Below are 15,640 nucleotides of genomic sequence, written 5' to 3'. Positions count from 1 at the left end.
CCACCCCATTACCAACTGCCAGAAAAAAAAAAGCTGCAGCTTCTCAAGCTGTGTCACAACTGTCCTGTTAGCCCTGGGCCTCAGGCCTGGCCATAAAAAGCTTCTGATAACCACAGCTTTGCCTACAAAGACATTCTCCCAGTGATAACCAGTACAAAGTACCTGCTGTCTTTGGGCCTCGCTGTGCCAGGGTGTCACGTTCTAACCTGCTATTTGTGTCTGCTGGGTGGCTGCCACAGTGAGCACTGCCAGCCTCTGACACACTGCAAAGACACACATTGGGCCTCTGCAGAAAAACAGTTTTTCTGCTGCATGAATTCAAAACTGCTCTGTGACACTTGAAGAAACTATAAGGAAAAAGAGCCGAGGGTTTTAACTCATCTGCAGGAGTAGCCCTGAGATCACTGGTATTTTTAGTTAATACAGCTTTTCACAGCTAGGCTCAAACCTGTTTTACTCTCTCTCCCTTGAAGGCAGCAGCAGCCTTGACTTCAATGAGGTCTTAGCAGGTTCCTACCACATTTCTTTTTAGGAACAGAGTCCTTTTGTGTTCTCCTTTGTCGCCAGTCTGTGTCTCAGCTCAGTTTGGAGCTGATCAGCTCTTGGATAAATGCACATATCCCGTGGTGGTTTTGTGATCACTGCTCACACAGGTAAGTTTGGAGAGCTTGGGTGGTGCGTTGGGAAACCTGCTGGACAGCTCTGCCCTCTCCCAGCAGCTGGGAAATGGCTCCCAGGTTTCTCTGCAGTTGGAGCACTTACCCCATAATGAGCATCCCTGTGAGCTGCTGCTTTGTGAGGAGAGAGCAGCCAAGCACCAGCAGCACCACAGGGGTTCCCTCCCCAGCTTCAAGAGGGTCTGGGCAGAGCAGGAGAGCTGAAAGCTCTCAGAAGCTGCCCCTGGGAAGGGCTGGGAGCTCTTCCCAGAGCCCGTGTGAGCACCACCCTCCGGACCTCACCCGAAGAGGATTTTCACCACCGTTGTGGGGCAGAGTCTTGCTACAGCTCCCCCCACCTCGGTGTTTACAGCGGAAACACTCGCACCCACAGGTTGGCTCTGCTCCTGCACCACCGGCTCTGGTGCCCTCTGGTGCAGGCAGGATTGCATTTAGGTTCATCCATGACCAAGTTTTTGTCCCATTCATTACAAACTGCCCTTTTTTGGGGGACCAGGCCCACATCCAACTCTTCTCCAGGAAGACAGGGCAGGATTTGGCTCCCAGCACATCAGCCCAGTTCCTGGGCTTGCTTACCCCACCCTCCTCCCTCCATGGTGTGGCACAGTAACCTCACTAGTGCATCAAATCTGTGTCCTGACACGGAGAGAGTTTTGTCCCACTTCTAGAAATTCCTTAAAAACACTCATGCATTTTACACAGAACACTGAGCCTGGAAAGCAGCTCAGCTTCACCCTTCTGAATTGAGTTACTGCACCTGTCATGAAAGACAATTTGGTCACAGGAAATTGGCCACAAATTTGGTTTAACCTGCTAAATGGAATGTCTGGCCCCAGGCAGCACTTCCTGGCAGGAACTGTGGTGGAGCTAAAGGCTGAGGCACTTGCAAGGAGCTGCCCTGTCACTCAACAAGTGCCTCATTTCACTGCAAACCTGGCTGGCTGCTGGCCCAGCTGATGCCTGCTGGGATTTTACAGGGCTGGGACTGTACGTTCCCAGTCAAAAGGTCCATCAGGATTGTGGGCTCCACCACTTCCCAATGTTACTGGCATCTCTGCTCTCCACCATGCCTGGAAAACGAGCCTGAAATACTGCATACAGTAAATAACCCAGCTGCACAGAGCAGCCTGCAGCTGCTGTTAGCCAGAAATCTCTCCCAAAAAAGCATGGGAAGCTATGCCAGGCCCCACGGTCTGTAGTTGGCATGGTTACCTGGCTCAGAGTGCTTTGGTGATGTTTATCCATGACCTGCTCCCTGGCAGCAGAAGGACACTCAGGCTGTGGCTGGCAAGTGCTGAGCACAGTAACTCCCACAAAACTGTTGGAGAGAAAGCATCTTTTTCAGAGCATGTAAAAATTTAAAATGTGGAAATGGCCCAGTGTGAAATACTTGAACCTATGAGAAGTGGACATTACCATCCTATATAACCAAGACATGACTCAGCAAGGCCATGGAAATAGCTTCGGTAACTCCCTCCTTTTCCATTGCCCTTCACCAGCACAACTTAATTCTTTTCTATCTGCTTTCACTGTTCTACACATTGTCAGATTCTGCTGAATTCACACTCTACAATTTAAACCAAAAAAGAACAAACTCAGGCACTGTCACGTTGCACCGTCAAGGATGGCCATACCCACATTCAGAAAGCATAACTGTGACAAGAAATAGAAACTTACCCCTGTGATGACACAGAAAAATGTTACTCATTAGTTACCACTCCCGAGTTAAAAACGTTTATTCAACTGCAAATGTTGCGTTTTTCCAACAAATGCAAAACAGCTTTTTGGTGGTAAATAGCAGGTATTTATTTGAAATGAAAAAAAAATACTTCAGTACCTGAACTATTGCATTTAATCATGTATTGTTGTAATTGTGTTACTCTACCTTTTTGCATTGGAGACAAATATACAATGAACATTCAGATATCACAGATTGCACACTAGATAGTAAATCGTCAGGCCTTTTACGTAACCACCAAAAAACAGATATTGGATTCTGCAATATAGTACAAAATTCCACACTCCAGTCTTAGCCAGTTATCTTCAATTTACTCCTGATGCTGTACAAATAAATGGCCATTTAACTAGGGCTTACAAGTTAATAACAGGACAAAAAAAATATACATTGCACTGACACAAAAAGTCAGCTGTGTTAATAGTCATGCAACAAGTAACCAAACTTGCTGAAATTAAAAATACTTTCTAAAAACAGTTTTAACTGCATAAGTATTTTATACACAGTTCATTTACCGAAACAAAAGGAGTCTTTAAATGATACAAAGCAAATATAAGTTTCTACCAATTTTATACATAAGAAAGTGCAAAATAACTTATCTAAAGTGTTTTGCTATTGAACTGATGAATGTTGGCTGGAAGCAGCCAACCCCCTCTCAAAAGCATGACATTACAGTTGCACACTACATACGAATGTTAGGAGTACATGGATAAGTTTACTACAAAGAACAAGGCAGGAGAAGACATGTGAGGTACTTGCAGAGAATACAGTCTACTAATGTTAGTGTACATGAGTATACTTTTGCTCAACAGATTTTTACATGGAAAACAAAGCAAGTATTTGCATTAGAAGCTCGAATGAAATGGAAAAAAACCCCACTCCCACGTGAACACCACAGTTGCCCACAGCACCAGCTGCCAGAGGAAATACGAGCAGGTGTGTTTGTCCCCCTCCGCCTCCAACAAGCAAAAACGTGGTTTTTTGGGAACAGAATCAAGTCAGAGGGCTGTGGTGATTTGCTTGCAAAATGTAAACTGGGCCTAGCCTGCACACTGCAGAATTTGTAAGGAATTAGGATTTCTTTTGTGTGCTGCGAGGGTCACAGGCACGGAACAAGACCCGTACAACGCGCCTGTGGCTGACAGTCCCACACTCAGGACCCCACAGCAGGACCCTGTCCTGGCTTCAGTGCTGCATCACATCAGTGTTGTTGGCATAGCCTTGCTTTTATCAGGGTTTAACCACGTGGCTGTACACGCTGCAGTCCACAGAAAAGAAGGCTTCCATAAATTTGGGGGTAATTTGGAAATCTGGAGGCAAGGGGGGGAAAGCTGTGGACTCAAAGGCATTTAAGAGTTGTTAAAACAGCCTTTTCTTCAAACAGAAAACGTTAAGGCCACTAGCCTGTCTTCTGAACTATGCTGGTTTTGCATCATTTTGGGAAGGGTGAAGGCAACGTTAGAGAGAACAGCTGAACACAGAAATTCCAGTGCTCTGCACATGCTTACCAAGGACCTCTTCCTGTTTTTAGGGTCAAATCTGCCAGGTAGCCAGTAGTCAGCGTGGCTACTTGACCATCACTCTTTGGATCCAAAATTTGGGTCAGCTAAGCTCAACAAACCTGCATTTACTCAACAGTGTGCAAGGGCTCTAGAGAAGCCTTTCTGTTCATTTGGGGACCTAGTATACATACCAAAACAGGAATATATTTCATTTTACAGACCAGCACATACATAATAAACAAACAAGTATCAAAATACATATTTAACCTTCAGTGCATAAACATGTGATACCAGGGTAAATAGTAAGTGGTCAGAATTAACAAATTTTTCACCACTAAAAGCTCAAATCAAGAGAAGACAGGGGTGCCCCCACAGTGCCAGGGACCCTCTGGAAGGAGCTCACCCCAACACAGGGGACCTGGCATTTTTGATGGTGCAATTCCAACAACAGTGCTGGTTTTAAGGATTTGCCATCCCAGGGCCAGAACCTGCCCAAGTCATTCCAAGTGAAGGATAATCTCACCCCTTTGAGTGACAACATTCACCCGAGTACTGTCAGAGCCACCTGTCTTCTGTTGGTCTGAGTCATATCCTTACCTCTATTTAAAAGAATCCATTGTGAATATACCTAGCTCTAGATCAGTTTGTCACCCATTTACAAAATATATACACATATGTTAAAAAACAAAACCAAACCGACCACCAGCCTGCCTGCTGCCCTCCCTCTCCCCCCTTGCCCAAACAAAAACCCACTGGCAAGACCTCATGCAGAAATTAAGTCCATGGGCCTATCCCAATGCACGTGCTCCAATCCCAGCGGGTATCAGTGTCTCTACTTCATCCCACATGTAGTGCAAAATAAACGACAGAGTAGTAAAAAAATACTGCAATTAAATTCATATTGAAACTTAAAAACCATAATGGAAATCTACTGCTGTCCTCAAGCTGATGGTGTGTGCTGAAAGACAAAGAGGGCTCCAAGGAGCATTTCTGACATGACCAAGATCACTCTGCTTTAGAGCAATGCCTGTTGTTCCAAAAAGGTTTTTTTGCAGAGAAGCTACAGGACAACAGCGGTTAAATTTTATGCACAAGGAATTAATTCTGTACCTATATGCAAAAGCCAACTGCTATTGACTAAAGAAGGTAAAAGCTGGTTCTTGCACTGCATGAATCAGCTGCTAATGAACAGTAAGTAATTAAAACTGCAGCTCTGACATATGTATAAAAGAGGCCTTATTAAATATGAACAACACTGAGGTGGTAAATAGTTTGGTATAAAATGCAACACAAGTGTACAATTTAGTTCCTGGTTATCTTACAGCTAGAATAAAATACTCCAAGTTCCTATTCTCAAAAATGTTTTTTTGTTTTAAAAATCCATGTAATTCTATGAATAGCCTCACTTAAATTAAGATACTGTGGGCAACTGAAAGAACAAACATGCAGAGACTGGATTTTTAACAGAAATACACATAATGCCTTCGAGTTTTCTTTTTTTTTTTTTTTTTTAACATTCGTATTTAAATTGATAGATGAGATAAAGATGCCACACAAAGTACAGTGGTTAATCTGAAGTCCCATGTAACAGGCAGTTAAGTTCATATTTAGATAAAAAGGCCGTTATACCTATTTACAATATACACAGTTGCTTGCGAAGAAGGCAGATTTACAACTATCTTCTAAAAAGCCTTGCCCTCCCCTCCCCCCAGTTAAGATGACTAACTCTACAAAACAAGACAAGAAGGGGTGTTTAGGATAAGTGAGGATTTTCTTGACAGCCACATCAGCATGGGCTTAGGGGCTGCCAGTTCTGTTGGATTTGTGGTTATTAACCATGTCTTCCTGGGCCTTGCTCTTCTCTCCTTACGCTGTTCACCTCCTCGTCTGCCTTCTGTCAACACAAACCAATGCAATGATCCCTTTTGACTCTTAGTGCTTAGAAAGCAGTATAAACATAAGTGTAAACAGACAGAATTCCAATTCCTTCCAATGCTCTCCCTGGTTCCTGGAGTGACAGCGGGGCTGGATGAGGTTTGCCAGGCCCCCATCAATTTCTGGGCCCCTCCTCTGAGCCCCGCTCATGCTGCAGGTTGTAGAAGCAGTTCTGGCACACCCTGACTGGTGATGAAATCTTCAGCCGTTTGATTTCTGACTGAAACCGGCTGCACCTGTGGAGAAAAAAAACCACAATCACTGAACACAGGTCCTCTCCATTTCTACCCATTTTCTACTGAGCTGTGGGAATTATCACCATGACCTCAAACACCAGAAAACTGTCCTAACTCACCTTGACATGGAGATGCAATGCAGTGTGGCAGAAGCAGAATTTAACTCAAATGAGTTAAATGAGAGTCAGTGCAATGAGGCTGTGTGGCAGATAGCTTAAAAACAGCTGTTGCCAACGGTTTAGACTCAGATAAAACTAGAAATATCATCTCTGACCCAGTGGATCAGAGAGGAGACCTGCACTTCAGTTTGTGGGTAAGGGGAGCTCAAACACATTCTCCATATCATATATTTTATATGAGGCTGCCTGCTAGCGGCCCTTAAATCAGCAACCTCACGGTCTTGCACATAATTCAAGCAGTCTCAACCTTTCACCAGAGTTCTGCGGTATTTCACAGCTTTACCCCACCCAAACCCCTGTATGGAATAGAGCCCAAAGGAGGCTGTTGGCTGCTTACTTCTGGCAGAAGAGCTGTCCACAGTTCCTGCAGTGGTGCCGCCTCTCGGTGAGCGAGAAGCGCACGGTGCAGCCCGAGCAGCTGTCGCCGCCCTCGTCCTTCACCCAGTGGTCGGCCGCGGACCGGCCCGGCTGATCGCTCACGGACCAGCTGAACACCCTGCCCCGCCCGTCCCCGATCAGGATCCTGCTGTGGTCCCTGCAGGGAAAAGCAAAGTGGTCCTGCAACAACTCTGGCACAGCAATCGATGCCTGATTTTACAAGTCAGAGAATGTAAAATGGTGAAGTACTGGTGTGGTAACTAACACCCCAATTACCCTGCTCTAGCTGAGAAATAGAGCTGCAACACTCTGTGTAACACAGGGCAGCTGAACAGGTCTCCCCCTCCTCAGTGTTTTTATCTGAGCCCTTGAAGAAGGCTGCCCCAAACAGAAGCCCCACAAAACAGCATTATGAACAATGGCACTGCTGCCTGCTGACAACATCCAAAGATGTTTGAAGTCCTCGTGTGTGAGCTACTCACTTGGAGATGCCGAGCGCAGTGATTTCTGCTGGGTGTGCGTTGTCTTTGCGATCAAATGCCGTGTGCATAGTTAGTTTGCTTCTGAACACCAGCTGACGCTCCCATCTGTATCCTACAAAGGAGTGGGAAGTGGGAGGGGATAAAGTAAATTTGCTCCTTCTCATTTTTGTTCCCTCCTCCCCCAGCATACTTGTAGTGGCAACTTTGTAGTAGGAACAAAATCTCCCTCAGATGTTCAAGTTTTATTCTTTTTCTATAACATTTCACTCAGGAATAAAACTGAGGGCTGTGTACCGTTTCTTTTACCTGGTTTGAGCTTGCTGTAGTGCCGTGCTTCAGCATAGCTGGGGTGGGGGTGGTTAACCTGAGCATGGGGATGCATTTTTGCTTGTCCCTCCGAATAATTCACAAAGATAAATCCATCTTTCTCATCCAAGCTGAGCTGGTCTGACCAACGCCTGGAGTCATCGGAGCCGCTGTCTGCTGACCATGCTGCTGCTGCTCTGGCTGACGATGACCGAGGCCTGTGGCTGGTGCTGCTTGGTTGGCTCTGGCTCTCCTGAACTTTTGTGTCCTGGCCTATGCATGGATCGTCTGCCTCGGAGTCACTGCTGTCCTCTTCGTGGGCTTCCTGCCCTGGATTGGCACAACAGGGGACAAGGTGCTGTTAGTGAGCCTGGTCATGGCCTGAGCTTTTTCCTCATTCTGCTGCTGCACTGCTTGCAGCCCAACAGGCACCAACACTGCTGAGAGAGGGACACTGCATGCAGGTATCTCAGAGCCTTTTCAGAGATTCAGCTCCTGCCAGGAATCATACCATTCATATTTTTTGCACTTTTTTCTGTTGCCAGAGAATGATGCTCCTTAGCTGAAGCTATTTCCTACAATAGTCCCTCTGAGGATCTATGATAGACAACAAGAGCAAGAACTTCAGAAACACTCAAGTTAGCAAAACCTTTCAGGAAAACTTACACAAATAGCATAGTCAGCTATGCTGGAACTCTGACTGAAAAATATAATGTAGACTTGTTAAAAACAGGATTTGTTAATGCAAAAAAGCAATTACCAAAGACATTTATACTCCAAGTGACACTGAAAATAACCAAAAGCTGTATTTATATGATAATTACTAATGAGCATCACGAGATTCAGATCCAAATCCAGATCATATCTTCAATATGAAGAGGGAAAGAGGAAGATGAGATGGCTAAAAAACACAGTCACATAAAGCACAGACCAAAAACTTTCAAAGGCAGAAAGGGATACCATTGTTTGTCTTGTTTAAACTGTTCCATCTGTAGATTTAGCTCAGCTGTTATGCTGAGCTATAATTCCATTTCATACTAAAAAATACCTGGTTTTTGGACAATCCATTGAGTGTACCAACAGCAGAAACAAATACAGAGAAAAGTTCCACCTTCACAGAAAAAAAAAGCTATGATGGGCAACATCTTTTCCTACTTGTAACAATATGAAACTAACTTAAGTAAGGTGGTGAACACAGAACTGAGACGCTCTGTTCATTGTGCCCACTGGATGTGTACTGCCTTTTCAGATAAAATCTCCATCATTCCATTTTGCACTGTAAAACCACAGGACTTCACCTACCTATACCAAAGATCAGATACAACAGGGAAACACCAAACACTTGTCAGGAAACATACCTATTTGTGCTTCCTGGCAGTCCTCTTGCATTTCCAGCATCTCCACAGGCTCTGGAGCTGGTGTTTCTGGCACTTGCAAAAACTCCATCCGCCAGAACTGGAGGGACAGGGGATAAGCAGAGTGATACTTACTAAACTTTTGGCTTCTTCCTGAGCTACTTGTAGAGCTGAAATAGCTTAGTAGAACTGTATATTTGCAGTGGTAGCATGCAAGGCAGGTCACATCTCCATACTAAACCCTGGTTTTGAGGACTAGAAACTGTAAGAGGACATGTGTGTTCATGCCTGACCAGCAGACTCTGGTTAAAGCTGCACACAAAAGTCCTGAAAATTGGGTTAGACTTGTAGTGACCAGAAATGTTTCTCTTTTCTTTCTAGGCAGCAAAATTAATTGCCTCAAGGCAATTGTGTGAAACTAAAATGGCTTCCAAGCATGAAAGCTGGTGACCAAAACAGAGCAAGAAGGAAAACATATGCTCTGCTGACTCTTGCTGCTTACCACATCCCAATGGAGGCATCAAAAAGGAGAAAGAACTGTTCAGGTGAAACTCCCAAACACATCAGGACTGCTTTTGGTCCTGGCCAGGACACTGTGATATCCTGGATAGGCATGACTTCTCTAACCAGTACTACCACCAAGGCATAAACTTTATTTTCCAGGCAGAGATTCCTGGTACTTACCCGGACAACTCCGTCCGAATGCCCCGTTACGATGACGTTCTGGGTGTCCCACTCGTTCATCTCTGACACAAAACAACACAGGATTTGCTGGCTTCGGCCAGTGAAGGTGTTTACACTTGCAGTAGGGCTGCCATTAATGCTCCACACATGGATGTAAGTGCCAGCACATGATACAATGTCTCCCTGCAAAGACAAAGAAGGCCTCCAGATTTCAATACAGAGTTGCAGGTATTCTTCAGTAAAAAATATGTCAAGTTCATTTATAAGCCAAGTTGCAAGGTGGCACTTCTCAGGAAGTTCTATTCAAGGGGAATCTAACCAGCTGAACAAACCTTTAGGACTATATGCAATTTTTTTAAAAATCTCTACCTAGAAAACCACACTTAATAGTAACCTATTTGTTCTATTTACAGCACAGAATGAGTTGTCCAATTCCTCCACTTTTCACAGCATAACAATCCAACAGCCTATTTTTAGTACTTTCAGTTTCCAATGACTGCTCATGTTGACCCCATTCTTTTTCACAAATATGTCCCACTTTAAATTTCATTTGCTTCCTTACTGGGAACAGTCCAAACTAGTGCAGAGGGAAACAGGAGCTGAAGTCTAAAGTGCTGTCCACCAGCAGCTAACAAACTGTGCCACTTGCTACCCCCTGCTTGCATTACAGCTCTCTCTTGCCTTGATTTCAACCACTGCATCTGCTCCAGATATAAGAGTCCATCCAGCCCTGATGGCCATGCATGGGAGCTGGATAAATGGGACTTGTAACCCACAGGACCATCAGGGACAGAAGCTTTTAGGATACATGTGTTTCCACTACAACTGCCACTCCAATTTCACCCAAGGTATTCCCTGTTTCCTTTAAATTCAGCTAAAGACAAGAGAAGTCAACCAATGCCATATGTTAAGAGCTTTTCTTAGCTCCTGCGGCAGGTCTGGCAGCTCACTTGGAATGTCACACTAACTATACTGCTTCCAGTACTGTTAATAACTTCTGAGGTCAAGCCATTCTGCATTGAATGCACCCACGTACAGTTCTGGACAAATAAATTATTCCCTAAATCAGTTGTTAATCAGTCTTCAGATGAGTTATACCAGTTCTGCCAAATTAACAGGAGAGCCTAGTGTTTGTTTTTCCTTTGGTTTAATGATTTCCAACTCTTGCTACTGTTCCCAGTGCAGCCTGGTGGAAGGAGGTTGGCTCTCACCGTTAATTCATTGATACAGAGTGCTGAGATGGGAGCCCTGTGCCCTCGGAGCTGTGTCAGGAAGGAGAGCTTGTTGAGATCCCAGATGATGCAAGTGCGGTCCCGGGACCCACTGACAATGATGTGATATGCCAGCGACGCCGTTAAGCACGTGACAGTGTCAGTGTGACCCAGCAGTGCCTGCAAAACACAGTCAGGAGCAAAAGCAGAAATCAGGAGAGAGCACAAAAATTCCACATCAAACCCTCTTACCTGAAAGATTCAGATACCATAACCAGAACATCCTATCAGAAGATGCAGCCACCTTATAAGTTTTCAGTTGATAACTATTTCCATAACTGACAATGGTAAAAGTAAGATTTTTTTTCCATTTAAAAAGAGTGCTGACAAAACAAAATTTCAAGGGTCTAATGTTACAGATCCTTCCACTGAAGAAAAACCCCATTCTGCATCAGTAGCCTGTTTACAAGGTCAGAAAGTGTTCCAGGCTGCACCTGAAATTACATTCTGAAAATAGAAGTTAATGACTCCTCTAGTAACTGCTGATGACTAAGAGAAGACAAAAGAGACAAGAAAGTGTTGTGACCAAAAAGGCAGTCAATTGGAAGGAGAAGAAAAATATGAGCATCTACTCATATTAAACCCTACTTTTCCATTTTAGGCTAAATCTAACTACTGGAAAAAGAATCTAAAATACAGTCAGATTACTGCACTGTAGTCAGTTAAAAAAAAACTTGCTGAATACAAATATGCTACCCCAAAATTCGCGAATAGTGTTTTTATCTTGTATGGTTTTAAAAAAAAAGAAAAGCAGCTCTGGACAGTTGACTACTGCACAAGGGAAGTTATTAAATAATTTTCTAAATTTCTTTTCATAAATTTGAGGAAAAGGCTTCCTCTAAAACGAGAATCCTGCTATTAAGATGCTGATGGAACAGTAGCTCAACCTATAACAATGATACACAGCTGCTAGAATATTTTGACTTAGTTGTGGTTGGGCATTTTTGGTTACATTTGATGGGTTTGGTTTTTCTAGTAAACACACAAAACTTACTCTGCACTTAGCTGCAGCTGACTTTAAAGCAAGGGTGGTTGTTTTAGATTCAAAACTGTAGAAGAATATTTAGAAGAGAGAGACCACAATTTATTGATCGAAGGTTTGAACAATCCCTGCTCTCAGGGAACAGTATGAGGTTTTGTACTGTGCCTGAGTGCTGTGCTGTTCTTACTTTGCCTTGAATTAGCAAGAAAGTAGCAAATGTGACAGCTTGTTGGTCCCTTTCACAGATGCCTCCTCACGGAAGCTGAAGACATGTAGCAAGTTGCTGTACCTTCTCATAGATGTTTAAAGACAGAAATGCTATTCATAAGACAGAATAAAGAAGAATTTGCTGCCAGAAGACAAGAACCAATGAACGATTACTCAGAGTGCTTGAATGTAAGATTTTAACCAATCAGAAGTTGTTTAGCTGTGCCTGCTTCTACCTTGTAACCACAAAAATACAGGGAATAAAGAATAAATGGGGAGATCAAACCTAATCACATTGGTGTTGTTTGATACTTGGACTCCTTCCTCGTAATAACTGGTGACCGCCGACATGACGGAAAATCGGCAGTGAAGCTTCAAACTCTGGACACAGAGACAGGAGTTCCGGGAAAGGAGACACAGAAGTGGCTCCATCAAAGAAAAGTGGGAGCTGGATTCTGAGAAGTGTGCCTCAGACTTCTGCAAGGTAAGAACTGCGAGCAAATGGAGTTAGATGCTGCAGTTCACCTGTTGCAAAATATTCTCTCTAAGAGAGGGAAAGCAACAGAAGCAAAGCACTTTCACGATTTAGTGAAGTGGCCACAGAAGCAGGGACATTTACAAGAAATCTCTCTGCTGTTTAGCCCTGGGGAATGGCAAAGCGTTGGAGAATGTCTCTGGCAGAAAGTGATTGAAGGAGGGAAAGTAGGAAAAGAAGCTCAGAGCTTTGGAGGCATTTGGAAGTTGGTGTCTGAAGCATTGAGAGAAATGAAAGTGAGCAACATGTAGCATTGCTTGCTGCCCAGGCACTGAGCCCACAGCCTTCTGAGAGTGCTGAAAAGTGAAAGCCTGGATGCTTTGCAAATCTTTTTGGCAATGGTTTCATGCAGCCCATCAGGGGAATGGTCGCAGTGCCAGAGAGTTCAGTTGAAAGTATGCAATGCCATGTAAAAAAGCAAGAAAAGGTGTCTGAATCCCTGCCAACAAATTCTCAGCAAAAGAATGAGCAGAAAAGAGAAGTTTGCGGTGGTTCTCTGAAAAGTTATCCACTACTGCCATCTAGTGGATCGAGCAGTTCAAGTCAGTCAGAAAATAACACTCCAGTGTCACAAGCCTGACAAAGAACAAATAGAAGATATGATGAAAAAAGTTTTAACAAAATTAAAAGATCTCACTGTTGAGCAAGAAGGAAAATACAAATGTCAAGTAAAGCCAACAGCTCCTTCTTGGACAGCCTGCACACAGCTGTGGCAAACTGTAATGGAACTTAAACTACTATATGCAGAAATCCTGCTTCCTTCCCATCTCCTCAATTGGATTCTATGCAAGTACAGCGAAATTCATCCACTAGGTGGTCAGGAGTAATTTGTGATACTATACTTGAAGGACAATGGCAGGCAGCAGCATCCATTGCCTGCCCAGTTAAACCCCATGACTGGAAGATTTTGCCACAAGCAAAGCAAACTGTCACTCACCATGGACTGAAACCTGAAGCTGCAAAATCTATTATAACGTGGATTTTTTTAGCAGATGTCATGGCTCCAGTGGACTGTCAAAATTTAGCAAGATTGTTGACTCCATCTGAATTTTTAATGTGGGAAAGTGAATGGTACCGAAAGGCACAAACAGAAACCAACAAGCAGAGACCCCATGGACATGATTTATATGGAACTACTGCAGACATGATTACAGGAAGAGGAAATTATGCATCTACATCAACTCAGTTATCATATCCTCTGGCTTTGCATCATTTGGCTGCTCAACTTGCTCAAGAAGCTTTGTTTAGTATACCACAAGATAAAAAGGCTCCAACTTTTTCTAATATAAAGCAAGGACTCAGTGAAAATTATTCTCATTTTGTCAATCGTCTGTATGATTCACTCCAAGAAAATTCAGATTTACCAACTGAAACGAAAGATCATCCTTATAGACTTCTTGCATTTGACAGTGCCAACAGCAAAACAAAAACTATGCTGGTGAATTTACCACAAGGATCACCTGTTGAGGAAATGTTTTTGCATGTCAGCAGGGCAGAGCAACAATCTCAGATCGCTATGGTAGCTAAAGTTGTGAAAGAAGCAATGGGATCATGGACCAAGTTAATAGCAGCTGCTTTAAAAGCAGGGGTGCAACATTCAACAACTGTTCGTTCCAAATAGAAGCAAGGAGAAATTCTAGGACCATGGTATCCATGTGGAGAGTCAGGACATTTAAGGACAAATTGCAGTCAGACTGTCTGGTGTGACAAGTGTCAAGTTTATAGTCATGCTACTGCAGCTTGTCGAAAATTGACTGTGCCTGGCAAGGAATTTCCTCAAATGTATTTGGAGGTCCATGTTACTTGGGAAAACTAACTCTGTTAGCCCCTTCCATGAGACAATGGCTTGACATGACCATGACTGATCATGTGCGAAGGCAGAAAAGATCATTGGGATTAACTCTGAAATGTAATGATAATTCATGAGTGTTACAGCTAGAACCCTTTTATCCATATTTACACCAGGCGCAGCTGCTGGAAGTGCTTTGAAGAATTTAGCACATTGAGCTTGTTGCGTTAAAAAGCAATCAAATGCAACTACCATGGTAATAGAAGAATTGATAATGGGTCAAAATAGTTTAAGGCATGCAATTTTACAAAACAGAGCCGCTATCAACTTCTTGCTGCTGTCACAAGGCCATGGATGTGAGGATCTTGAAGGAATGTGTTGTATGAATCTTAGTGATCACAGTGAATCTATACATAAAAAATTGAAGTATCTACGACAGCAGACTCAGAGTATCCAACAAGAACAAGGCCTGTTAGATAGCTATTTGACCAATTGGTTTGGTAACATTCCAAACTGGCTAAAGGAACTAATTACAGAAGGTCTGCGATTTTGTGGGTACTTGTTGATATTTGTTCTTGTTGGATGCTTGACACTTTCTTGTGTGAAGAACGGCTTTGAAAAGGTGGTGAATCAAGCATGGATTGTTCAAAAAGAAAGAGGGGGAATTGTACAAGTATATTTAGAAGAGAGGCCACAATTTATTGATCGAAGGTTTGAACAATCCCTGCTCTCAGGGAACAGTATGAGGTTTTGTACTGTGCCTGAGTGCTGTGCTGCTCTTACTTTGCCTTGAATTAGCAAGAAAGTAGCAAATGCAATCACTAGTTGGTCCCTTTCACAGATGCCTCCTCACGGAAGCTGAAGACATGTAGCAAGTTGCTGTACCTTCTCATAGATGTTTAAAGACAGAATTGCTGTTCATAAGACAGAACTGCTGTTTACAAGACAGAATAAAGAAGAATTTGCTGCCAGAAGACAAGAACCAATGAACAATTACTCAGAGTGCTTGAATGTAAGATTTTAACTAATCCCAAGTGGTTTAGCTGTGCCTGCTTCTACCTTGTAACCACATAAATATAGGGAATAAAGAATAAATGGGGAGATCAAACCTAATCACACTGGTGTTGTTTGATACTCGGACTCCTTCCTCGCAATAAAAAACTGCTGTAATTAATTTTTTTTTAAAAAGAGGAAAATTAACCTTTAAGGCAGCCTCCTTCCACTGTCGTTCCTGACAGTTTTTAGATGGGGGTATTACACATAACACTACAAAGCAGATCATTTCACAAAACTCACCTGTATAATTTTTATAACATCACTACCGAATTCCCTTTCTCTCCAGAAAGCTCCAGGTGATCCACTATTCTTAAGAAAAGTGCAATCTTAA

At 43.3% G+C, this 15,640-nt stretch overlaps 1 protein-coding gene across 5 annotated transcripts in view; it reads right to left on the bottom strand.

Annotated features, from left to right (window-relative positions):
• Positions 1 to 2,520: 2,520 nt before the first annotated feature.
• WDFY3 (WD repeat and FYVE domain containing 3) overlaps positions 2,521 to 15,640 on the bottom strand; it is a 154,898-nt gene continuing 141,778 nt past the window's right edge. For all 5 annotated transcript variants that reach the window (XM_083861005.1, XM_083861006.1, XM_083861007.1 and 2 more), the window contains 7 exons: positions 10,681 to 10,860; positions 9,470 to 9,652; positions 8,789 to 8,885; positions 7,431 to 7,760; positions 7,125 to 7,236; positions 6,602 to 6,799; positions 2,521 to 6,085 (listed from right to left, as the gene is read on the bottom strand). In XM_083861005.1, coding sequence (XP_083717131.1) covers positions 5,965 to 6,085; positions 6,602 to 6,799; positions 7,125 to 7,236; positions 7,431 to 7,760; positions 8,789 to 8,885; positions 9,470 to 9,652; positions 10,681 to 10,860 — 1,221 coding nt within the window. In that variant the 3' untranslated portion in view covers positions 2,521 to 5,964. The remainder of the gene's footprint in view (positions 6,086 to 6,601; positions 6,800 to 7,124; positions 7,237 to 7,430; positions 7,761 to 8,788; positions 8,886 to 9,469; positions 9,653 to 10,680; positions 10,861 to 15,640) is intronic.

The sequence above is a fragment of the Zosterops lateralis genome, assembly GCF_965231275.1.
Source record: "Zosterops lateralis genome assembly, chromosome: 5".
Classification (NCBI taxonomy): Eukaryota; Metazoa; Chordata; class Aves; order Passeriformes; family Zosteropidae; genus Zosterops; species Zosterops lateralis.
This window is presented reverse-complemented; position numbering and strand designations above follow the sequence as displayed.